Source organism: Rattus norvegicus, chromosome X, assembly GCF_021556685.1.
Source record: "Rattus norvegicus strain SHRSP/BbbUtx chromosome X, alternate assembly SHRSP_T2T, whole genome shotgun sequence".
In the NCBI taxonomy this organism is placed as follows: Eukaryota; Metazoa; Chordata; class Mammalia; order Rodentia; family Muridae; genus Rattus; species Rattus norvegicus.
The window spans coordinates 147309377-147335851 of NC_141554.1; the positions used below are offsets into that span (position 1 = coordinate 147309377).

The following is a 26475-nucleotide window of genomic DNA, read 5'->3' on the forward strand; positions in this document are numbered from 1 at the left end:
AGTAGGAAAAATTTCTAGATAGAACGAAGGATAGGCTCTACAGTAAGGCCAGACACACATACATTTCTGAAGATGATCCATTCACTGTGGCAGTACTGCAAGGTGCCGCCTAACTCAGGGGTTAACTGCTTGTCATCAATGTATGTCAGCAAATCACTAACTGAGCTCAGCATAACAACCTATGTGAATAAGCGAGAAAGACACTGTTAACTGTCCTTCATGACAGCCCTCCATCCAACTGCAAAACGAATTTCAGTAAACAGCACAACGTTATCTGGTATAAACACTTCAAACAGTTCCGTCCTGTGCACGCCCCCACACCTGGATATTTAACCTTCTTCAGAACGCAAGGTTTTATTTTCAAAACATCCCTAGCAACCAAAATTAACTTCTACAGAAACCAAAACACTTAATTCTTCTTTGCCTAAAAGGTTTCATTACTAATGAGAAATCTTGCACTCACATATACGTCGTGTACACACACATATGCATGCACACATACACACAAAGGATTTCAGTGCTCAGAACAAAGCAAAAGAACTTTGTGCAATAAGTTATGATTCATGTATTAAATTTTATAAGCACTCTATTCCAAATGATAAAAACATATAAAGATATATTTTCAAAACAAAGACCACAGTGCTCTGAGCTAGCGTAGGACCATGGCACTTCAGATACAGAAGCTACACAATGTTAACTGAAAACAAAAATTCCTAATCATACACATATGCACACATCTATAGCACATAGCAAATATTTTTTTTGGTTCTTTTTTTTTTTCCGGAGCTGGGGACCGAACTCAGGGCCTTGTGCTTCCTAGGAAAGCGCTCTACCACTGAGCTAAATCCCCAACCCCATAGCAAATATTTTTAAAAGGAATTACTTTGTTATAAGTTCCCTGAACTAGCCCTGTTTAACAACAGAAACAGATTGCTGTAGGACATTTCAGAACTAAATTTTTGAGAGACAAATATATACATAGACACATATAAAACAGTCTAAGATACAGATAAGCATTAGAAGGACAAAAGATTCAAGCAATAATCTTACTGGTAATTTGAGCATAAAATCCTCCTGGCTAAATCGAAATCCAATGTCTGTGAAAGTCCGTTGAAGAAAACTGGTAGGACGTAAAACCAGGACTAAGTGTAAGTTCCCAGGGAAAGAGGCCTGGAGCAAGAAATAAAAACATAAGCGAGTACACAAACTCCCAACTGAGCACAAAGCAGAAAATGTCATTGGAGGAAGCAAACTTTTAAGTCATAGAAGTCAGTAAGAGGTCAACGTGTTTAAATGGATGCTGATAATATCTAAAAACACGGAAACAGAAATAAAAATAACATAGGGTTATCAGGCCAGATCCTTATAATGTTCCCAGTATGGAATTTTCTCAAAGGACACGAGCAGGTCCTAAGCTGCAAAGAATTAGACTCTAAAACATTATCTTGAAGTTAGTTTTGTCTTGAATGTTTTCTTTATTTTTAATAATTTCAATATTTATACTTTTTGTGTGGTATGCCATTATTATAATGTGATATATACATATAATGTGTGTAATAATCAAATCAAGTAAATTAGCATTTACTTTGCCTCAAACATCAGCATTTCTGCTAGGAACTTTTAAACTCTTCTAGTTATCTTATAATTACAGAGTTTAAATTAACACTGCCTTTTGGGACCCAAAACTACTTCCTCTTTAACTGTACACTGGATGGGACCTATTATCCAACCTCACTGTCTGTCTCTCCCCCACCTCTTCCCCTTCCTATACAAAGAGACTTCTAGTCTACATTCTACTTCAATGGAATCAACCTTTGTGGCTTCAACCAATGACTAAAATATAAAATTGTCCCCCTTTCTGTGCCTGGCTCATTTTACTCAATAAAATTTCCATCTCTAGTTCCATCCATGTTGCCAAAAAACAATGGATGATATGTCATAGTTTTACTGTGTATAAACAACATTTTACTTTTTCATCGACAGATAGATCATTAACTTACATGGTTCCACACATTGCCTGATGTTAATAGCAATGCAATCAACATGGACATGCAGGTATTCCTTTGAGATATTCATTTCAATTTCTTTGGATATACCATAAGTGGGACTGTTGGATTAAACATTAATTATATGCTCAATTTTTGTGAAGAAATTGTTTTCCAATAATGACTGTGTTGTTTCACATTCCTGCCATGTACAAGGGGTCTCTTCTCTCTTTGTCTTGCTTAGTGTGCTAGTTTCGGTTTTTTGCATGTTAGCCATTCTAACCTTATGGTTTTGCTGTGAATGTCCTTGATTAGTGTTTTGTTTTAAGAAATGCCATTCAGATCATTTGTCCATTTTTAATTAGATTTGGCTTTTGAGGAGAATTTTATTTTGTTTTGCTATTGGGGTTTTTTGATACTCTAGTTATTAACCATCAATGGACAGTTTACAAATATTATTCTCATTTGTAGTATAAAAGTAACTTTTATTAACCAACTGTAATTGTGATCTCAGAGGTTTATTCTGAATAAACTCACACTTTCCATTTCTTTCTGAACTCTGGCAGGCTGGTTCAACTCAGTTGTTCAGGCTCAAACTCCTCTCCAAGCTGACTGATTCAATTTGGTTTCTATTTGCCTTCCACTGCATTGCTCTGCTTAGCCTCAAACTCTGACAATGTGTTCTAAACATCTGGCTCCTTCTTATTCTCTAGCTTCAATTGCCTCTGCTATATGAATTGAACTGCATGAATTCACAAATGAACTCAACTCCACTGCACTGCACTCACTGTACTGACTCCCAACTGACTGACCAAACTGACTGAACCACCTTCATTCCCCTGAGCTGCTCTTAAATAGCTCTTTTCCTGAGAGTTATTTGTATCATTTCTCTGACTCATTCTGTCAAATCTTTCTCTGATTCATCACTTTGTCTGTCCTTCAATTAGAGGTCACTGTTTCAGATTAAAGTGTATACTAAAGGATTCCACCCACAGAGATTAAAGGTATATACTAAGGGCATGTCTGCATTCCAGCTGGATCACACAGACTTAGAGAAGGTCTTTGGATGTAATCAGGGCAGCCAAGTTGCTGGATTACAATTCCTCAACACTGTAGGTTATCCATTCATTATGTTCATTGTTTCCTTTGATGTACAAAAGTTCTTTTCATTGATTTAATCATGGTTGTCTATTTATGCTTTGGGGTCTGTAGCTCTAGGCATATTTTTTTCCACTGATACCAATTCATTTTTTTTCTTCTTTTTTAATTGAGTATTTTTTTTTAACATTTTAAATGTTATCCCCTTTCCTGGTTTCCCATCCATAAACCCACTACGTCTTCCCCCCTCCCCCTTCTTCTATGAGGGTATTTCTCTCCCACACAACCCTTCCCACCTCCCCAACATGACATTCCCCTATACTGGGGGGTCCAGCCTTAGCACAACCAAGGGCTTCTCCTTACATTGATGCCCAACAAGGTCATCCTCTGCTACATACACAGCTGGAGCCATGGGTCTGTCCATGTGTACTTTTGAGATGGGGTTTAGTCTCTGGGAGCTCTGGTGCCTTGGTTGGTATTATTATTCTTATGGGGTTGCAAACCCCTTGAGCTCTTTCAATCCTTTCTCTAACTCCTCCAGTGGGGACCCCATTCTCAGTTTAATGGTCAGCTGTAAGCATTTGCCTCTGTATTTGTCATGCTCCAGCAGAGCCTCTCAGGAGACAGGTATATCAGGCTCCTGTCAGCATGCACTTCTTGGCATCAGCAATATTGTCTGGATTTGGTGGCTGTATATATATACATATATATATATATATATATATATATATATATATATATATATATATATATATATATAGTCTAGATCCTCAGGTGAGCCCGTCTCTGGATGGCCATTTCTTCAGTCTCTGCTCCAAAGTTTGTCTCCATATCTCCTTTCTATGAATATTTTTGTTGCCCCTTCTAAGAAGGACTAAAGCGTCAACATTTTGGTCGTCCTTCTTGAGCTTCATGTGGATTGTATCTTGGTTAATCCAAGCTTTTGGGCTAATATCCATCCACTTATCAGTGAGTGCATACCATGGGTGTTTTTCTGTGATTGGATTACCTCACTTAGGATGATATTTTCCAGTTCCATCCATTTGCCTATGAATTTCATACAGTCATTGTTTTTGATAGCTGAGTAATATTCCATTGTGTAGATGTACCACATTTTCTGTATCCATTCCTCTGTTGAAGGGCATCTGGGTTCTTTCTAGCTTCTGGCTATTATAAATAAGGCTTCTATGAACATAGTGGAGCATGTGTCCTGGTTATATGTTGGAACATCTTTTGGGTATATATGCCTAGGAGTGGTATAACTGAGTCCTCAGATAGTACTATATCCAATTTTCTGAGGTACGTTCAGATTGATTTCTAGAGTGGTTGTACCAGCTTGCAATCCCACCAATAATGGAGGAGTGTTCTTCTTTCTCCACATAGACTACAGCATCAGTTGTCCCTGAGTGTTTTATCTGAGCCATTGTGACTGGTGAGAACTCTTTCTGGGCTGGAGAGATGGCTCAGAGGTTAAGAGTACTGACTGTTCTTCCAGGTCTTGAGTTCAATTCCTAGCAACCACATGGTGGCTCACAAACATCTGTAATGAGATTTGATGCCCTCTTCTAGCATGTCTAAAAACAGCTGCAGTGAACTTATAAAATAAATAAATCAAAAAAACTTCTTCCTGTAATTTCTGGTAGTGTTTTATAGTTTTGGGGTTTTGTATTTGTGTTCATGATCCAATTTGAGTTAAATTTTTACAGTGAAAGATAGGAAATTAGCTTCATTAGTATATATACATCCCCAATCCCATTTATTATATGTTCTCTTGGATCTGTTTATTGAAGATCAGTTGACAATAAATTTCTGGGTTCTGTTCCATTGCATTTGTTTATGTGTTTGTTTTTATACCATGTATTTACTGAATTTGAAGCCAAATTGCTTTTATTTCCTGTACAAATGAAAACAGATAGTGGGCCAGCCAAATGGCTCAGCAGGTAAAGGAACTTTCTGTGCAAGGTTGGTGACCTAAGGTCAATCCTCAAAACCACAAAAACTGACTCCATAAAGTTGTCATCTGCCCCCCCACATACATAATATCCACATAAACACCATAATAACAATACATTTTTAAAGAATTTTTAAAAACAGAATCAGGAGACAAGTCCCTGGGATAGCCCAAAAAGCCAACCAGAGCTGAAATATTGTCTAACTACCCTAAACAATGGGTGAAAACTCTAGCACAGAAACACACCTTTGTTTTCAGCCCATGAAATCCCATTTTGTCACTATGTGTTTACTCCACACATTAAAATGAAAGATTATCAGGCACTTTCAATAACAAGAGTTTATTAGTAATCAGTAATACTATAGCACAGTAAATCAAAAAACGAAACAAAAGAATTAGAGTGATATACACGAGGAAGCAATTATCACAAAGCCTGTGAACCACGGGAGGGCCAAATGGGCTTTGAAGAAAAAAGAGGGATTAATTGAATCAAAATGTCATCCTAACATCAGTATTTCCTCAGCTTCCAGGAAGAAAAAAGCTGTCATACATAGGCAGTTGTTCTAGCTTTTATTTATGTAATAAAATATTCTGTCCAAAACGGACTTAGAGTTTAGGGTTTTAGTTCACAATGACAGGTTACAGTCCATCATGAGGGTCAAGGGAGACACAGAGCCAAAAGCTATGTGAGGGAACTGGTCACATCCACAATCAGGAGCAGATGAAAAATGAACACATCCCGCTTGCATGTTGTCTCCACTCATTTTTCTCATCTCTCATACAGTTCAGGGTCAACTGCCTAGGCTACGATGGTATCTACAGTGAGCATGCTCTTCCCACATTAGCAATCTTCCCTGGGTGTCTCACTGAGACTCTCTTCTCAAAGGATTATAGATTGGATTAAGTTGACAGTTAAAGCCAACCATCCATAGCAGTGAAAAAAATACTTGCTACAGAAAAGAATTCCAAAGTGAAGGAATACAGGATACTAGGCAAGATTAGCAATGAAAGGAAAAAGCAAGACCCAATATTAATATATTAAGTGCCTACTCTTTGTTAAAAATTTTGCCAATGCCCCTAGTTCTACTTAACCATAGTTCAGTGGAGGAGTTAAGTTGCCCCTTTTACAAATAAAGTGAAGCTCAGAGTGTTTAAGTATAACTTATAAGGTTTGACTTGTGCTACCTCTGAGGCCTTAGTCATCAAACTACCCCACCTGTTGAAAATGCCTCATCAAGAACTGTAGAGGAAAAGGATTTTGGAGGGAAAAGATGTTGGAGAAGTAGGCAAGAACCACAAGAGGAGCAAATTTGAATTTTTGGCTTTTGGTTTTCCCCTTAGAAGTGAAAGAAATCTCTAAGACATTTTGAGTACCAGAGCACTATGGTCAGCTATGCATTTTATTTTAATTTTTTCCTGTGTTAGCTCTATTATGGAATTACATTCCAAGCCATGTCTTCTTACAAAAGTATCATGAGCCTTGAAAAAGAACTGAATTCAGACATGAGTAGAAGCAGACTTGAGATGACTGTGGAGAATGGTACGGTAATCCAACTCAGATCCTGAACCTGAGCAAAAGTGACAGGAGTCAGGGAATACTCCACAAAGTAACATCATTAAAACAGGAATTAATGTACTTGATAAGAAAGTACAATTAATCCGTGCAATCCATCCCAAGATTTGAGATTTGTGTAACCCAGATGGAAACAAAACAGAAGCAATGTTATATGACTGAAGGTAAGATTTTGGTTCCTTTCTGTAGATATTGCATGTTGGAAGAACCCACAAGGTGTTCTCATGACATCTACACAATAGCTATCTGTAGGGAAGCGGGGGCAAAAAGGTCTAGTCTAAGAGTGCAGTCATCAACCTCAAGAGGGAAGATTAAAGCATAGCAAAGTGAACTGCAGAAAAACAGCTCAAGTATACTCATTTTAAGCATAATACACCATTAGCGATTGAACAAAGCCACAAAACAAAATGAACCATGAGTTCATGAGAACTCCCTGTACCTCCTGTTCAGTTTAACTCAGCAGTCAAAAGTACTGTAAAAAGTCTATTTTTCAAAAAGAATAACATTACTGAGATATAAAGCCTAGATCTCAGGGCTGGAGAAATGGTTCAGCAGTGAAGACCACTGGCTGATATTCCAGAGGACCTAAAGTCTGGTTCCCAGCACACAAGTCACAACAGCTCACAACCTTCTCAAAGTCCGGTCCCAGTGGATCTGTTAACTTCTTCTGGCCACCTTAGGTACTGCATATACTGCCTGCATATGGTGCTCAGAAGTACATTCTGATAAACATTCATACACATAAAATACAAACAAAATCTCACAAAATTTAAATACCGAGATGCCTGTGAGATAGAGGATAGGCTGGTTTGTATAGCAAGTTCCAGGCCAGTTCAGGTTGTATAATGAGAAACGAAGGGGAAGGAAGGAAGGAAGGAAGGAAGGAAGGAAGGAAGGAAGGAAGGAAGGAAGGAAGGGAGGGAGGGAGGGAGGGAGGGAGGGAGGGAGGAAGGAAAGGGAGGGGAGGGGAGGGGAGGGGAGGGGAAGGGAAGGGAGGGAGGGAGGGAGGGAGGGAGGGAGGGAGGGAGGGAGGGAGGGAGGGAGGGCATCCTACAAAATTGCTCAGTGATTAAGAGCACTAGCTGTTCTCCCAGAAGACCCAACTTCAGTTCTCATGATCTGTATCAGACAGCTTACATCTATCTGTAACTCCAACTTCCAAGAAATTCAAAGCCTTCTAATGGCCTCTGAGTACACTTGTACATGCACGTACGTACACATACACAAATCAAGAATATATAAAATATTAAAAATGAAATAAACTAAAAACATGGGTATCATATCAGAGTTGGATTTCTTGTTTCTCATGAGAAATCAAAGATTAGATAGTGCTTGGGCCCATTTTCCCAACCTGACAACACTTGAACACTTGACTGAGCTGGCTGGTCAGTGTCCCTGGGCTTTTTTTTTGGGGGGGGGGATGCTTTCTAGTCCACCACAGAGCTCACCACTTCCAATTCCTGTTGTTCCTCAACATAAGCGAAGTGTGCCAGTCGATGGCTGCTACTCTTTAGGCTGTATTTGACTAAACCCTAACTACTTCCCACTTCCACTGTCTTCTTCACATGCAGTGTACAGGCCTTTCCACTTGCCACCTTTACATCACATCTCAGGTTTATGGAGTGAACTATGAACTGATTCTCGTACCATCCAGATTATGCTTCTCCAATTTTCCCCTGTTGATAGAATTTGGTTTTATAGGCAGGTGAACTAGGGTTTTGATTATTTTTCTTTTTTGTACTTGATAAAATCTCTGTGTGCAGACTCCCTATTGCTACTGTAAGCAATTACTAAAGTTTACTGATTTTAAAAATAACACAAATTCCTACTGTGCTTCTGGAGGTCAGAAGTTCAAGGTTACCATCACTGAACAAAATCAAGGCATGTGTTCCTTCTAGGGTCTCTAGCTAAGAATCTATTGCCTGAACAGTTTCAGTTTCTAGGGACAGTCCAACACCTCTGTGGTTTATGACCTTGTAATGGTCTGTCATTTTATCTTTTCCATGCTTTCTCTATTTCCTTTCATTTTTTAAGATACTCAGGATGGAACCCAAGGCCTCTCACATGCCAGATAACATTTCTACTACAGAGTTACACCACAATTCCTCTCTCTTTGATAATGAAAACCCTCATCATGATACAAATCCTGCCTTGAAAATTTTGCATAATCTTCCAATCTCAAGAATCTTTTATTATCAAAGTGAGGATCTCATGTATCCCAAGTTCCCTTTGAATTTTGTGCCTCAAACTTCTGATCGTTCTGCCTCTAACACCCTAATACAAGTGTGTGCTAACACATCGAGTTCATGTTACTCCCGGATATAAATGTGCATGCTTCACAGGCAGTCTTCCACATGAAATGTAATCCTGGCCTCCTCAAGACTGTTCATCACATTATAAAATTCCTTTAAACATGTCAGGGAGCCTATTCATCAGTTTGGGGGTCATAGACACACAGACATTGATTATCCTGCTCACTACATTCAGATTCTTATGTTGTTAAATGGAGATGGAAACAGAACCTCATGTTAAGAAGTTAGCACAGGATTTTAGTAATGTTCACTGTTGGGGCTGGAGAGATGGCTCAGTGGTTAAGGGCACTGACCGTTCTTCCAGAGGTCCTGAGTTCAAATCCCAGCAACCACACGGTGGCTTACAACCATCTGTAATGGGATCTGATGCCCTCTTCTGGTTTGTCTGAAGATAGTTACAGTGTGTTCATATAAATAAAAATAAATAAATCTTTTTAAAAATAATAATTCACTGTGAACCTGAATCTCAGAATTAGCATTTAATAAGCAGTGATGCTTCTACCCTACATTAAGCCCTGAAAAAAATCCCTTAAAATATATCTGATGTATATGTAATTTTTGTTTAGGTGTTCATGTGTTAAAGAGTATATGTGCTAAGAATTTATGGTGCTTTCCTAGCATGCATGAGGTCTTGAGTTCCCTCCCCAGGATCATAAAACAACAAAAACATAATCCAAAAAAGGAGGGTTTGGGAAAAGTCTTCATGTAAGGTTGTAGATTCAAATTGTTAAAGGACAATTTGCGAAGCACCTGCTCAGAGCTGATTAAGGCTATGGGGCTAAGCTTGAAAACTCAGTGTGCTTGTTTTGTGTGTGAACACAGAAGCTATAACTAACATGCCTGCTCTGAACTGCATGCTTCAATACTATGAAATAAATAATAAATTAGATGAACTGTTTGCCATAACTCACTTGTGTCACTTGAGATATTACCCTCAAGCATCTCCTACGTTTGAGACTATCAAGGTAACATAATATCTTCAAAGGGAACTTCCGAATCATTGTACAATGAAAAGCACAGTAAGTGTAAATCTGTGACAAAAAGGAGACTGCTCCTGTTTGCATGGTGCAGTTTCCTCTAAAATTACGTCTTCGACATTTCTCTCCTTCCACACTATATTGAAAAACTCCGAAGAAGCCTTCACTATTCTAATCCGCAGGAATTATTTTGTACTGGAAAGGCATTTGGAATTGGTGTTTAGAATATTAATTAGAGAGAATGCTTCTCAAATGAGGGGAGGAGTAATTGAAAAAATGCCCCCTCAGAGTAATTGAGAGTCAGTCATCCTAAATTAGGTTGATTTATTTATTTAATATTTTGTTTACTATTTAATACTTTAGTGTGTTTGTATGCACATGCTAATATACATGTTAAGAGCCCAAAGGGACCGAAAGAGCATCCCCTGGAACTGGGCATACAGATGGTTGTGAGCCTCCATATGAATGCTGGGAAGTGAACTCAGGCTGCTCTGGAAGAGCAGAAAGTGCTATCAAGTGCCGAGCACTCTTTCTAGTTCCTAATTTATGACTATTTATAATCAGGGTTTATTATTGATTTAATAGTACATTCTTCATTTACTTACCTTGGATTATCCCATTCAGTTCTCGTTTGGAAAACTTAGATGTCACTTAAAGGTTGATGATTTTTATAAGTATCTCAGATTGAATGCTAAAACTCCCAGGTTGTGCTAGGTGTAATGGCCCATGCCTGTAATGCTAGCATTCAGGAGATCATCCTGGGCTAACATTCTAGGTCAGCTTGAACAGCTATGTCAAAAACAACCAGTTGCTCTACGAGTCAAGTTTTTGTTGTTGTTTCTGTTTGTTGGTTTATCGACAGGTTTCTTTTTAGATAAGGCCTTCCTGTGTCACTCCTACCTAGCCCAGAACTTGCTAAGTAGACCAAGTGAACTCAAATTCACACAGCTAACTGCTTGTCTCTGCCAGTTGTACTGGGATTAAAGGTGTACAATTCCATGTCCAGTAAAACCCACATTTTAAAAGAAGTGAAACAAATGATTTTTCACAAAATAAATCTGTAGGCTATAACTGCTGAATGAAAATATTTATTATATATCTGAACATGGGGCAATATGGATAATATGTTATATATATTATATCTATTTGTAATATGGTTACATATATTGTTATATCATTGATATAATCAACTAATATATTGATATGTTATATATACATATTATTATAGATATCATAAATCATACATATTATAACATATAATATATTGCTACTGTATATATATGCTGTAATACAGTAATATATATATATATATATATGTATTCCTAATACCAACACTTGGGAGAAAGAGACAGGCAGGTGAATCTCTATTTGATATCAATCTAATCTACACAGGAAGCTCCAGGACAGCTAGCATTAGGAAGAAAGACCCTGCCTCAAAAAACAAACAAACAAAAATATCATTATAAAATGATATAATAAATAATATTATGTATGATATATACTATATATTATGATATATAGTATATCCTTTCTGTACTTGATATGAGAATCTAGATGGACAAAATTTAAACTGGTAGGGCATATAGTTTAAGATTAATTTGTCCATATTTATATATATGGGCATATATATATAATTTTATCTAGCATTTTAACAAAAATATTAAACAGCAAATTGTAACAGATATACAGAGCAGAACAATCACAGACTACGACCCCTGAGCTGTGATGTTTCAGTTTAGGAATACAGCATTTCCAAATGCTTTAAGAGTATCTAATCTATATGGTTATATAAACATGAAAAGGCACAATTTCTACTTTCTACAAAATTAAATTCTACATTCTAAATCCATACATTCTTTTTAAGAACTTGCCAAAACAACAAAGAGATGTAGTCCTGTGTCAGTCTTAATTTGTTTCCTTTTTAGAAAAACAAAAGAAAGAAAAAACTGAGAAGATTCAGCACCTGGTCTGCATTTCTTACAGACATTTTTACCTTTTGAGGTTCCAACATATGACTTCATTCATTAAATTCACATATTTGTAACAGGAACATGTTGCCCACTGCCACTGTCATGTGTCCAATCACTGCTAACAGCCCCAACACAGCTGTCTTATACAACATTCCCTGGTTCTTCAAGAAAACAGACCGAAAACCTATTCTCTACTATCTTTCCCTCCTAGAGAAGAGTTTCTTGCCTTTGATTCACACCAATCTCAGAACTGCCCAAGTACATGGTCTTTCAGTGAAGCATAAACTTGATACTCTATTTAACTACTAAAGCCCTAAAAGTAAAGTTATTAAATATTCCTCTGTGTGATAGATACTTTTAGGGAGGCAATTCACTCATCCTATGAAATTGTTAACTTTTTCTTTTTCTTTTTATTTAATCATATGGGTATTTTGCCTGCATGAATGTCTGTGTACCATGTTCATGCCTGTTGTCTGCAAAGAGGGCATAGGATTCCCCAGAACTGGAATTACAAATGGTTGTGAGGTGCCCTATAGGTGCTAAAATCCAAACCCAGTTGTATTCTGGAAGAGCAGCCAGTGGTCATAATCATTGAGCCATCTCTCCAGCCTCTCTACTTTTATTTCTTTGGACATGTTCAAAATGTGTTACATAACATAAAGTATTGTTCACTTACTATTTTTTAAAAAAGCAGTTTCAATCCCTATAACATTTATCTCTTAACCTTTGATGCAAAGAAACATAATATTCAGGACCCTGAAAAGCTTTACCTACACTCCTAGGCTTGTTACACATACTATTCAATTTGGTCTTCCTACTTCTGGATCACTGTAGGTATTATCCCTTCTTCCAGATGGACAAAGTAATGCCTGGTGGGTAAACAGTGGTACTAAGGCTCATATATACCATAAATAGCTTCTTATGGACACTTAACCTTTCATATATGTACAGATTTACTCTTCGCAATTGAGAAATGAAATCATCTGACTCAATAAAATGGGACCAGCAATAATGTTTGAAGTTATGAAAAACAATTTAGCATTATGTAGCCCATGAAATGGAAAATGATATAATCTAATATCATGACTGAAAATGAGGTCATGGGACAACCCCATGACCTAGAGCTCCAGAGACGAGTTTTCTATGGTAAGAGTCACTTCTGTTACTTCTCTCACCCTACTATCATCCCCACTCTTCAAGAGTATAGAACAAGAGTTCCTTCAAGTGTTGCCAAGTAACTTGCCAAACAAAAGTCCTGGGGAGCAGGACGGTCCCACACAATACCCCTTCCTTGTGGTTTGTTCATTTTATCACATGTATCACTTTTAATCCCCTCCTTGTCACTCAGCTAATCATTCAATTTCCACCAGATAATCAGTTTAATCCTCTCCTGAAATTTCACATTCAACTAGACCATCTTGTTCACTCCACCATAACCTCCGGAATCAGGCCACATCCAAAATTCCTTCCCAATTATTAAGCCATTTTATCACTAACTGGAGGGCCCAAATTTTTTACTTTAGTCAAGCAAAGCAAACTTTCCTACCACTGTACCTCTAGGTCTCAAAATCAATCCAATCAACTGCATTTTAAGATACCTGTTCCTACTCCTCCATTGTTATGGGATTGCAGACTGGTACAACCATTCTGGAAATCAGTCTGGAGGTTCCTCAGAAAATTGGACATTGAACTACCTGAGGACCCAGCTATACCTCTCTTGGGCATATACCCAAAAGATGCCCCAACATATAACAAAGACACATGCTCCACTATGTTCATAGCAGCCTTATTTATAATAGCTAGAAGCTGGAAAGAACCCAGATGCCCTTCAACAGAGGAATGGATACAGAAAATGTGGTACATCTACACAATGGAATATTACTCAGCTATCAAAAACAATGACTTTATGAAATTCATAGGCAACTGGATGGAACTGGAAAATATCATCCTGAGTGAGGTAACTCAACCACAGAAAAACACACATGGTATGCACTCATTGATAAGTGGCTATTAGCCCAAATGCTTGAATTACCCTAGATACACAGAACAAATGAAACTCAAGAAGGATGACCAAAATGCGAATGCTTCACTCCTTCTTTAAAAGGGGAACAAGAATACCCTTGGCAGGGAATAGGGAGGCAAAGTTTAGAACAGAGGCAGAAGGAACACCCATTCAGAGCCTGCCCCACATGTGGCCCATACATACACAGTCATCCAATTAGATAAGATGGATGAAGCAAAGAAGTGCAGGCTGACAGGAACCGGATGTAGATCGCTCCTGAGAGACACAGCCAGAATACAGCAAATACAGAGGCGAATGCCAGCAGCAAACCACTGAACTGAGAATAGGACCCCCATTGAAGGAATCAGAGAAAGAACTGGAAGAGCTTGAAGGGGCTTGAGACCCCATATGTACAACAATGCCAAGCAACCAGAGCTTCCAGGGACTAAGCCACTACCTAAAGACTATACATGGACTGACCCTGGACTCTGACCTCATAGGTAGCAATGAATATCCTAGTAAGAGCACCAGTGGAAGGGGAAGCCCTTGGTCCTGCCAAGACTGAACCCCCAGTGAACGTGATTGTTTCGGGGGAGGGCGGTAATGGGGGGAGGATGGGGAGGGGAACACCCATAAAGAAGGGGAGAGGGAGGGGTTAGGGGGATGTTGGCCAAGAAACCAGGAAGGGGAATAACAACCGAAATGTAAATAAGAAATACTCAAGTTAATAAAGATGGAAAAAAGACATATATATATATATATATATATATATATATATATATATATATATATATATAGAGAGAGAGAGAGAGAGAGAGAGATACCTGTTCCTGGGGACCACTTAACATAATTCATTTGACAGAAATAAAAATAATAGAAAGAACCAGGGAAACTTAACAGAAACACATGTAGGTGTGTTTCACTATTTAGGTGCAAACAAACACATCTTCCATGGAAAACCTTCCCCACTTCTAGCTTGAAGTTCTTTTGAAATACATATTTATAAATATTCTTTACCTCTCTGCTCTACTGAGAGTGCCTTTGGCCAGTAGTCATTACGGATTTACCATTGACATTGCTGTAATAGTGATGCTCCACCTATTCGATGGATACCTATGTGCTGTGTTTGTGTGCATGTTAGAGCATGTATACATAATACTAAGCTTAGAACTTAAAAATGTATGTGCATAAAAGAATCATAAACTTTCCAAAAGGTGAAGTAAGGCACCTTTGATAATAAAACTGCTAATGTCAGTTCCATACAACATTGCAAAAATAAATACACAGACATTTTACATGCATCATAAATTATCAAATATCTGAAGCTATTATTCTCATAGCATAAAATCATGTGTAGGGATGGATACAAAACCTTATCAAAATAAGTATAATTTTAAAAGAGCATTCTATGCTAAAACCCTTATTAGAAAACTCATTCACTCAATCCCTAGCACGCGCTGCCGCTCAGCAACAATGCAGTTCTTTACTTTCCTTGTCCTGAGCTGGAGTTTAATTTATTTTTTCTATAAGTAATTTTGGCTTTTCGTTTTTGTGTATGTTACCTGAATAGTTGAACAGGCAAGTTTGTATCTTAAGCCATCACAGCAATAACACTGTTTTTTTGTTTGTTTGTTTGTTTTTCTTAAGGTGACATTTAGCGACTTGTGGTTGACCAGTTTGTCCTTAAATTAGCTAGGGTTATTCCAATGTTTCCCTAAAACAAATTGGAAGATCGTGTTAGAAATTTTATGAGTAATTTAGAATATGAATGGATGAATGAATGAAGAAAATATAAGTAGGAAAGTTTCTGGAAAGTAACTGAAGGAGGAACTTGAAAATTTTAGCTTATGCTGGCAAACAAGTTACTTTCGTGTCCCATAAAACACTTGTCTATAGGCTAGAGTTTTTGCCCCCTGAGATTTCCTATCATTACAGATGTTTAAATGTTTCCACTTTTAAAGTGACAGCTATGCAGGGCTCCTTTTTCAAGTGCTGATGAAATCACCTCTAAAGCCTTGTCTAAAAACACGTAAATCCTTCTGTTCGATATTCTTTTAACTGGTGATTTAAAGCCATGCAGGCGAACAATTCCTAATTGCTCATACACTCTTTAAACAAATAATATGACCAACAACACTCTCTGATAAACTTGATGACATTGAGATTTTAAATGTCTACCTCCTCCACTTCCTTAAATTACCCTAGACCAGTATCACAGAAATCACATCAATGCAATTCAAGAAAATCCACGACTCCATTCTCCCCATCCTCAAAAGCCCCAGTCAGCAGTTTGTGCTGTAGCACCACGCTGCAGCATCCCTGCACTTGAACTTGGGAATAGGCTTTCCAGGACTGCAGGCAGAGCCCTTACCGCATTCCTTCTGAACCTCATCTTGCCTCTCGGGGGATTTGCTTCTGCCATCTCGCCTATACACAATTACACTCTTCTTTTCCGATTGTCAACGCAACATTGATGAAATATGAGCTGCTTCTTGGGTGGGATTTAAAACCGGCAGCCAAAAATCTTTATCAAACAAAGCTACGGCTGCTTCCATTACCACCACGGCGGCAGAGCTGCAAAAAAATCCACTATCCCTGATTAGTCAGCTGACAGATCCTTCCCTGCTGCTCATTGTAATTCAGAGTTAACACAGTCCCCTAACTACTTAACCTGATAGAACCTGGTGGATTAACTAGTGCTGGACTATTCAAGAAGATCAGGCACATCCTAAGAGTGGAGGGAGAGAGAAAAAAAAACCACTCTCCTCCTTAGGAACTGTCTAAATGGGACCGGCTTGCCTCTGCGTAGTTAGATTTTTTTAAGGTGGAATGCTAAGATTCTTTGTGAAGGTAGTACTTTGCTGATACCTTGTCCTCTTGTCCTGCCCTGGCTGAGACTTAAACTTCGATTCTGTATTGTTTTACTATATTCTATCCTGATCTAAGCATTGAGAAAGGTTATAGTTTGTGAAGTTGAATCCTGATAATAATCTAGAAAGGACAAAATATGCATGCAAACTTTTTAAGATGGAGAAGATTCTCCCTCAAATTAACCTTCCCCCCAAAATAGCTAAAAAGAGAGCATTTTAAATGTTCTTACAACAAAAAATGATAAATGTTTAAATGTGATAGTCACATCACTACACAATGTATATGTGTGTGAAAGTACATTTTGCACATACAACTTTTTTTTTCTTTTTTGTGGGTTTTTTTTTTTTTGAGACTAGTTTTCTCTATGAATCCCTGGCTTTCCTGGAACTCTCTGTATGTGAGGCTGGCCACAACCTCAGATTGGCCTGCTTCCTATGGGCTAGGATTAAAGGTATATACCACCTGACATGGCCACAATTATTTTTAATACTTTTATTTTATGCATATATGGGAGCCTGAGCATATCTCTGTATATCACATGCATGCAGTAGCCCACAGAAGTTAGGAGAAAGGTAAAATACACAGGAACTGGAGTTCGAGATGTTTGTGAACAGCCATGTGAGTGCTGGGAACTGAACCTGCTAGGTTATCCTGAAAAGCAGCCAGTGCTCTTAACTGTTGAATCATCTCTTCAGCCTAATACAGACAATTATTATGTGTCGGTCAGCAATAACTTCAAATGTCTTCTCTTATTAATTATGAAGCCTAACTTACCTACATTCTTTTATTTGGGAAAGCTGTGAGCTAACATCTTCAATTGAACTATATAGTGATCTTACTAAAAATAACAGACCACATGAGGTTGTAAGTCAGTGGTAGCAATGTATAGCTCTAGGTTCCATCTCTAGGAGCAGAAAAAAAAGTGGCAAGTGTTAAAGTAATAGACCACAAACAGCCCATGTTACACAATGGTTACTTTTACCAGAAGTTCTTTTTGCATTTTAAAGTTATTCATTTATTTATGTTTGTTTCATTGTATGAGTACATGTGTCTGTTGGGGGGGGGAGGTGCATGCATTTCACAGCACATGTTTTGTAGGTCAGAGGACAACTAGGAGAAGTCGGTTCTCCCCTCCACCATGGTCACCACAAGTTTACAGAATGAGAAATTTACCTCATGAGATCAGATTCAATATCACATTTTTTAAAAAAAATATAGATTTAGATTTTTCTTCTTTCAATATGTTCTAATCACAGTTCAATATTCATCATCATCCTATTGATAGTCATCTTTACTTCAAACATGGCCAGTAGCCAGCGGCTGGCTGAGACACAATTAGTGTGTATGATACCAGCACCCATGCCAGGTGGTTCATAACCACATACTCCGGTTCCAAGGGACCCAACATCTTCTAAATTCCTTGAACATTAACACTTACATGTGCATGTAACCATATATGAACATACATATGTACATATATAATTTTAAATGAAATAAATCTTTTAAAAGAAATAAGATAAAAATATTAAGAAACATCTAACCAACTGTATAAGTCAGGGTTCGCTAGTCACAGAACATATGGAATGTCTTTCTATATTGAGGGAATTTATTGTTATGACTTGCCATCTGTACTCCAACTAACCCAACAATGGGCAGCTGTGGATGGCAAATCCAAGATTCTAATAATCGCTCAGTCCTATAAGGCTAGTTCTTTGAGCTGGTCTTCTGCAGAAGTAGATTTCAACAGATGTGCTGGCAAGTAAATGCAAGCAGAAAAAGCAAATCTTCCTTCTTCCAATGTCCTTATGTAGGTCTCTAGCAGGTGTGGCCCAAATTAAAGGCACCACACCTGGATCTGGGACTTGTTTTGTACCACAAATCTCCTTGCCTTAGTCTTCTGGGATTAAAGGTGTGTACTACCTAGCCACTGTGCCTCAAAATTTCCATGCCAAGATCCAGGTCAGAAACTTGTGCTTTTCAGCCTTAAGATATGGATCACAGGTGAGCCTTCCAATTGTGGACTGTAGTTCCTTCCAGATATAGTCAAGGTGACAACCAGGAATAGCCATTACATCAACCAAACTTCCAGAGAATTTTTCTTTGGTTTTGTATGACCGTGGTGGTTTGAAGGAGTATGTCCCCCATAAGCTCATGTATTTGGACACTTGGTGAGGACAGTTGGTGGCATTGTTTGGGGAGATTTAGTAAGTATAGCCTTGTCGGGGGAAGTATGTCACAGGAGGCAAGCTTAGAGAGTTTAGAGATTCTCATCATTTCCAAATGCTCTCTCTTCTTGCTTACAGTTCAGGATGTGAGTTCTCACCATCCTTTTCCAACCACCATGCTTGCCTCTGTGTCTCAGGGTTCCCTGTCATAGTGGGCTCTTATCCCTCTGGAACCATAGCCCCAAATAAACTTCCTTCTATAAATTGTTTTGGTCAAAGGGTTTTATCACAGCAGCAGAAAATAATTAATACACTGAGTGTAAGTATGTGTTTGTTCACACACCCAAGCGCATGCGCAGAAGCCAGAAAAAGGGCTAAGTGGACTGCTCTATCACTTTCTGTGAGACATATTCTATCATAAACAAGAGCTAGGCTACCAGCCAGCAAAGCGACTATATAGCCTAGAATCATGAGCTTTCCCCAGTTTGATGCTTTCCCCAAAAAGTTTGATCATAGCAACAGAAAAGAAAATTAAGATGCACTGTTTATATACCTTTCATAAACAATAATAGAAAACCACTACTAAAAGATTCCCCCAAAAAAGACTAATTCATGATGAATATGAAACAGATAGCCTTAATTTGCTATTACATCTGGCTCTATGTGTTAGTATATTTTTATGTTTATCAACAAATAATATAGCAAAAAAAGTACTGACGTAGAACTTCAATAACCTCAGTGTTTGTGTCATGTCTTTGCTCTAGTGGGAGTGGTCTTAATCAGCCATCTCCGTTTTCTAAAGATCCCATAAAATGTATGTCTTCCTCTGAAAGCTGTACAGAGCATTACATAGTCTTTGTTTACTTAGAAACGGAACCATCAGTTACTCATTCATGCCCACTACGATTTAGATTGGGAGGGAGGTCTTTACTTAAGATCACAAACTATTCTTCCTACTTCCCCTTCACATTACATCAATATCAATACCTGTTGTCTCCATCAATATAAAATAATACATACTTCCAAAGGCCAATATATGTGTGTGTGTATATATGTACATACAACTATGAAGTGCATGGTACTTACTGAGATTTTCTGGAGGGAAATTTTGAGGGAAGACCATGTATCCATTCTTCGATCCAGAATAATAGTAAATCGGGAGTCAGATCCACTTTGTCTATAGAAGATGTAATAATTTTTATTAGTAACAATCCTCTGTTATGTGTCTTTGTTTATGATTATGTATTTTACATATGATCTTTAACTAAAGACAAGTTTAGATTTGGAAGTGCTATCTTAGCCAGGAGTACTGTTATACTTTAATCTCAGCATTCCCTGAGGCTGAGACAGGTTAATCTCTGTGAGTTTGAGGTCAGCCTGGCTACAGAGTGAGTTCCAGGACAGCCAGAGCTATATAGTGAAAGCCTTCTCATAATAAACCAAAAAGAAAAAACCTGCTATGTTTAAAATTATTTTAAGGGCTTGAAAGACGACTCAATGGTTAAGAGCACTGACTGCTCTTCCAGAGGTCCTGGAGTTCAATTCCCAGCAACCACACGGTGGCTCACAACCATCTGTAAGAAGATCTGATGCCCTCATCTGGTGTGTCTGAAGACAGCTACAGTGTACTTACAGATAATAAATGAATAATACTTTAAAAAAAAAAGAATGCTAGGCATAGTGGCACATACGCCTCTAATCCCAGCACTTGGTAGGTAAAGGCAGGTGGATCTCTGAATTTGAGGCCAGCCTCATCTACAGAGTGAGTTCTAGGACAGCCAGGGCAACAAAGAAAAACTCTGTAAATATGTATATATGTATGTATGTATATATGTATGTATGTATATTTATATATACATATATTGTTATATATATTTATATATTGTTATATATATATGTACACACACATACACACACACGAACCATACTCTTCCTATTTATTATTTTTTTTATTTTATTAACTTGAGTATTTCTTATATACATTTCGACTGTTATTCGCTTTCCCGGTTTCCGGACAAACATCCCCCTAATCCCTCCCCCTCCCCTTCTTCATGGGTGTTCCCCTCCCCATCCTCCCCCCATTGCCGCCCTCCCCCCAACAATCTAGTTCACTGGTGGTTCAGTCATAGCAGGACCAAAGGCTTCCCCTTCCACTGGTGCTCTTACTAGGCTATTCATTGCTACCTATGAGGTCAGAGGCCAGGGTCAGTCCATGTATAGTCTTTAGGTAGTGGCTTAGTCCCTGGAAGCTCTGGTTGCTTGGCATTGTTGTACATAAGGGGTCTCGAGCCCCTTCAAGCTCTTCCAGTTCTTTCTCTGGTTCCTTCAACGGGGGTCCTATTCTCAGTTCAGTGGTTTGCTGCTGGCATTCGCCTCTGTATTTGCTGTATTCTGGCTATGTCTCTCAGGAGCGATCTACATCCGGCTCCTGTCGGCCTGCACTTCTTTGCTTCATCCATCTTGTCTAATTCGGTGGCTGTATATGTATGGGCCACATGTGGGGCAGGCTCTGAATGGGTGTTCCTTCAGGCTCTGTTTTAATCTTTGCCTCTCTATTCCCTGCCAATGGGTATTCTTGTTCCCCTTTTAAAGAAGGAGTGAAGCATTCACATTTTGATCATCTGTCTTGAGTTTCTTTTGTTCTAGGCATCTAGGGTAATTCAAGCATTTGAGCTAATAGCCACTTATCAATGAGTGCATACCATGTGTGTTTTTCTGTGGTTGCGTTACCTCACTCAGGATGATATTTTCCAGTTCCAACCATTTGCCTATGAATTTCATAAACTCATTGTTTTTTTTTTTTTATTAACTTGAGTATTCCTTATATACATTTCGAGTGTTATTCCATTTCCCGGTTTCCGGGCAAACATCCCCCTCCTCCCTCCCTTCCTTATGGGTGTTCCCCTCCCCACCCTCCCCCCATTGCCGCCCTCCCCCCAACAGTCTAGTTCACTGGGGGTTCAGTCTTAGCAGTACCCATGACTTCCCCTTCCACTGGTGCTCTTACTAGGATATTCATTGCTACCTATAAGGTCAGAGTCCAGGGTCAGTCCATGTATAGTCTTTAGGTAGTGGCTTAGTCCCTGGAAGCTCTGGTTGCTTGGTATTATTGTACATATGGGGTCTCGAGCCCCTTCAAGCTCTTCCAGTTCTTTCTCTGATTCCTTCAATGGGGGTCCTATTCTCAGTTCAGTGGTTTGCTGCTGGCATTTGCCTCTGTATTTGCTGTATTCTGGCTGTGTCTCTCAGGAGCGATCTACATCCGGCTCCTGTCGGTCTGCACTTCTTTGCTTCATCCATCTTGTCTAATTGGATGGCTGTATATGTATGGGCCACATGTGGGGCAGGCTCTGAATGGGTGTTCCTTCAGTCTCTGTTTTAATCTTTGCCTCTCTATTCCCTGCCAATGGGTATTCTTGTTCCCCTTTTAAAGAAGGAGTGAAGCATTCACATTTTGATCATCTGTCTTGAGTTTCTTTTGTTCTAGGCATCTAGGGTAATTCAAGCATTTGAGCTAATAGCCACTTATCAATGAGTGCATACCATGTGTGTTTTTCTGTGGTTGCGTTACCTCACTCAGGATGATATTTTCCAGTTCCAACCATTTGCCTATGAATTTCATAAAGTCGTTGTTTTTGATAGCTGAGTAATATTCCATTGTGTAGATGTACCACATTTTCTGTATCCATTCCTCTGTTGAAGGGCATCTGGGTTCTTTCCAGCTTCTAGCTATTATAAATAAGGCTGTGATGAACATAGTGGAGCACGTGTCTTTTTTATATGTTGGGGCATCTTTTGGGTATATGCCCAAGAGAGGTATAGCTGTATCCTCAGGCAGTTCAATGTCCAATTTTCTGAGGAACCTCCAGACTGATTTCCAGAATGGTTGTACCAGTCTGCAATCCCACCAACAATGGAGGAGTGTTCCTCTTTCTCCACATCCTCCCCAGCATCTGCTGTCACCTGAGTTTTTGATCTTAGCCATTCTCACTGGTGTGAGGTAAAAATCTCAGGGTTGTTTTGATTTGCATTTCCCTTATGACTAAAGATGTTGAACATTTCTTTAGGTGTTTCTCCGCCATTCGGCATTCCTCAGCTGTGAATTCTTTGTTTAGCTCTGAACCCCATTTTTTAATAGGGTTATTTGTCTCCCTGTGGTCTAACTTCTTGAGTTCTTTGTATATTTTGGATATAAGGCCTCTATCTGTTGTAGGATTGGTAAAGATCTTTTCCCAATCTGTTGGTTGCCGTTTTATCCTAACCACAGTGTCCTTGCCTTACAGAAGCTTTGCAGTTTTATGAGATCCCATTTGTCGATTCTTGATCTTAGAGCATAAGCCATTGGTGTTTTGTTCAGGAAATTTTTTCCAGTGCCCATGTGTTCCAGATGCTTCCCTAGTTTTTCTTCTATTAGTTTGAGTGTATCTGGTTTGATGGGGAGGTCCTTGATCCACTTGGACTTAAGCTTTGTACAGGGTGATAAGCATGGATAGATCTGCATTCTTCTACATGTTGACCTCCAGTTGAACCAGCACCATTTGCTGAAAATGCTATCTTTTTTCCATTGGATGGTTTTGGCTCCTTTGTCAAAAATCAAGTGACCATAGGTGTGTGGGTTCATTTCTGGGTCTTCAATTCTGTTCCATTGGTCTATCTGTCTGTCTCTGTACCAATACCATGCAGTTTTTATCACTATTGCTCTGTAATACTGCTTGAGTTCAGGGATAGTGATTCCCCCTGAAGTCCTTTTATTGTTGAGGATAGTTTTAGCTATCCTGGGTTTTTTGTTATTCCAGATGAATTTGCAAATTGTTCTATCTAACTCTTTGAAGAATTGGATTGGTATTTTGATGGAGATTGCATTGAATCTGTAGATCGCTTTTGGTAAAATGGCCATTTTTACTATATTAATCCTGCCAATCCATGAGCATGGGAGATCTTTCCATCTTCTGAGGTCTTCTTCAATTTCTTTCTTCAGAGTCTTGAAGTTCTTATTGTACAGATCTTTTACTTGCTTGGTTAAAGTCACACCGAGGTACTTTATATTATTTGGGTCTATTATGAAGGGTGTCGTTTCCCTAATTTCTTTCTCGGCTTGTTTCTCTTTTGTGTAGAGGAAGGCTACTGATTTATTTGAGTTAATTTTATACCCAGCCACTTTGCTGAAGTTGTTTATCAGCTTTAGTAGTTCTCTGGTGGAACTTTTGGGATCACTTAAATATACTATCATATCATCTGCAAATAGTGATATTTTGACTTCTTCTTTTCCGATCTGTATCCCCTTGACCTCCTTTTGTTGTCTGATTGCTCTGGGTAGAACTTCAAGAACTATACTGAATAAGTAGGGAGAGAGTGGGCAGCCTTGTCTAGTCCCTGATTTTAGTGGGATTGCTTCAAGTTTCTCTCCATTTAGTTTAATGTTAGCAACTGGTTTGCTGTATATGGCTTTTACTATGTTCAGGTATTGGCCTTGAATTTCTATTCTTTCCAGGACTTTTATCATGAAGGGGTATTGAATTTTGTCAAATGCTTTCTCAGCATCTAATGAAATGATCATGTGGTTTTGTTCTTTCAGTTTGTTTATATAATGGATCACGTTGATGGTTTTCCGTATATTAAACCATCCCTCATGCCTGGGATGAAGCCTATTTATTATTTAAACTTTGTTTTTCAGTACTAACGTCTTTTAAGTGAGGTGGCTAGACAGATGGTTCAGTGGTTAAGGGTACTTACTCCTCTTGCAGAATTCCTGAGTTTGGTTCCCAGAACCTTCATCAAGTTGCTCACAACAACCTGTAATTCCTGTTCCAAGGGATTCATTGCCCTTTTGTGGCTTCCACACGTACACATACAAACAGCATTCACTTACACAAAAACACGCAGATACAAATAAACAAAATAAAAGTACACAAAATGATATAACTGGATAAAGATGGGTTAGGATAACAGATTTGAAATCTTGACATCATGGTGATGAGAAAACTCAACAATTAGTGTCTTTCATAACATCAAGCTTAATCTCATAGAGCAATTATCAATGATTTTTTTCATTCACTTGAAAAATATATAGTTAAATATATTGTTTTACAATGCAGGCTGCTCTTTACATTTGAGAGAAGGCAATTTCATGGATAACATAACTTAGATTTTCCCTAAAAATACTTTAAGTTTGTATAGGTATACGATAAATTTTCTCTTCTAGAACTTGATTTTTGTTCATAAGACTCTTCAAATAAATTATGTTCTCTATTTTGGGGGTTAATAAATGGAAACTTCTTTCTTTAAAAATTTATCTTGACTGGACATGGTGATATACAGCCCTTTAATCCCAGTACTCTGAAAGCAGAAATAGGCAAATATCTTTATGAAGCCAGTCTTGTCTGCATAGGAAAGTCTAGGCTATCTAGCTAGGGCCACAAAGTATGACCCTGTCTTAAATAAACAAATAGATAGATAGATACATAGATAGATAGATAGATAGATAGATAGATAGATAGATAGATAGATTAGATTCAACATAAATATGATATCTAAAGTGTGTGTGTGTGTGTGTGTGTGTGTGTGTGTGTGTAAGAGGGCATTGGATGTCTTCCTATGTCATTTCTACCTATTCTTTTGAGATGAGGTCTTTTCCCTAAACTTGAACCTCTAATTTTCTTGGCTAAGCTGAAAATTGAAAAGCCAAAGATTCTCCTGGCTCCCACTCCTCATCGCTGTGGTTACAGGTGCATGAGAGATCCCTGGCTTACTGTATGGATGCTGGAATCTTATAAATGATCTGACTGGTCATGCTTGCATTCTTAGTGCTGAGAACTCCTCTCAGCTCCTCCAAAGGAGGCTTCTAAGTGTTCCATTTTAGCACACAGTGATGCCAACTGATTTTAGTATCAGATTATCCTTCCTGGTAGCTCCCAACACTGCTGCTGATATAGTCTTTATATGTAATCCTTGGACAAAAGGAAAAATGGGTTTCTTCACTCTTGACTTAGTAAAGGTATCCTTTTATATATGAGTGTTATACTTTGTGAGGACCAGCGCTTCTAAAGTGCTATGTATGTTTATACAGATATTCAGTATATTCATATATATTCTCCTTAATATATTTTACAGTATATTTTTAAATATATTCATAAATAAGTAGTTGGCAGCCTCCTCTTACAGTTATTTACTTTAGGTGAACTTATTATTCATGATAACAATAACTATATAAACAGGCAAGCTAGTTCCCTGTTTAACCTTCAAGTGTATTTTTGATATAAAACAAAATTTTAGAATGTAATAGAATACCACATACCTTGCAATAGATGTCAAGTAATTGAGCACTTTTGCAATGACTTCCTCTGGTATGCATCTGAAGTTACAGTTTTCTGGAAACGTAATGATCCAAGCATTGTCCCTTCCCCGGCCACCTAAAATAAAACAAGTCAACCAAATTAGCAATTTGTGTGATAAAACATAATAAGTATTTTCATATGTAAAGAGGGTGACTAGAGTCTGTTTTGGGTAACCAAGAGTTTTATGAGAATCACAATTTCTATATAAATCAAAACAACAAGTAAAATCTAGCACAA

The 26475-nt window shown here is 38.3% G+C and overlaps 1 protein-coding gene across 4 annotated transcripts in view; it reads right to left on the reverse strand.

Annotated features, from left to right (window-relative positions):
* Positions 1-26475, reverse strand: part of Mcf2 (MCF.2 cell line derived transforming sequence) — a 120141-nt gene that overhangs the window by 72725 nt on the left and 20941 nt on the right. For 3 of the 4 annotated variants that reach the window (XM_087600201.1, NM_001427408.1, XM_087600202.1), the window contains 4 exon segments: positions 26199-26313; positions 19991-20081; positions 1051-1170; positions 63-179 (listed from right to left, as the gene is read on the reverse strand). In XM_087600201.1, the coding sequence (XP_087456327.1) occupies positions 63-179; positions 1051-1170; positions 19991-20081; positions 26199-26313 (443 nt within the window). 4 annotated transcript variants of the gene reach the window in all.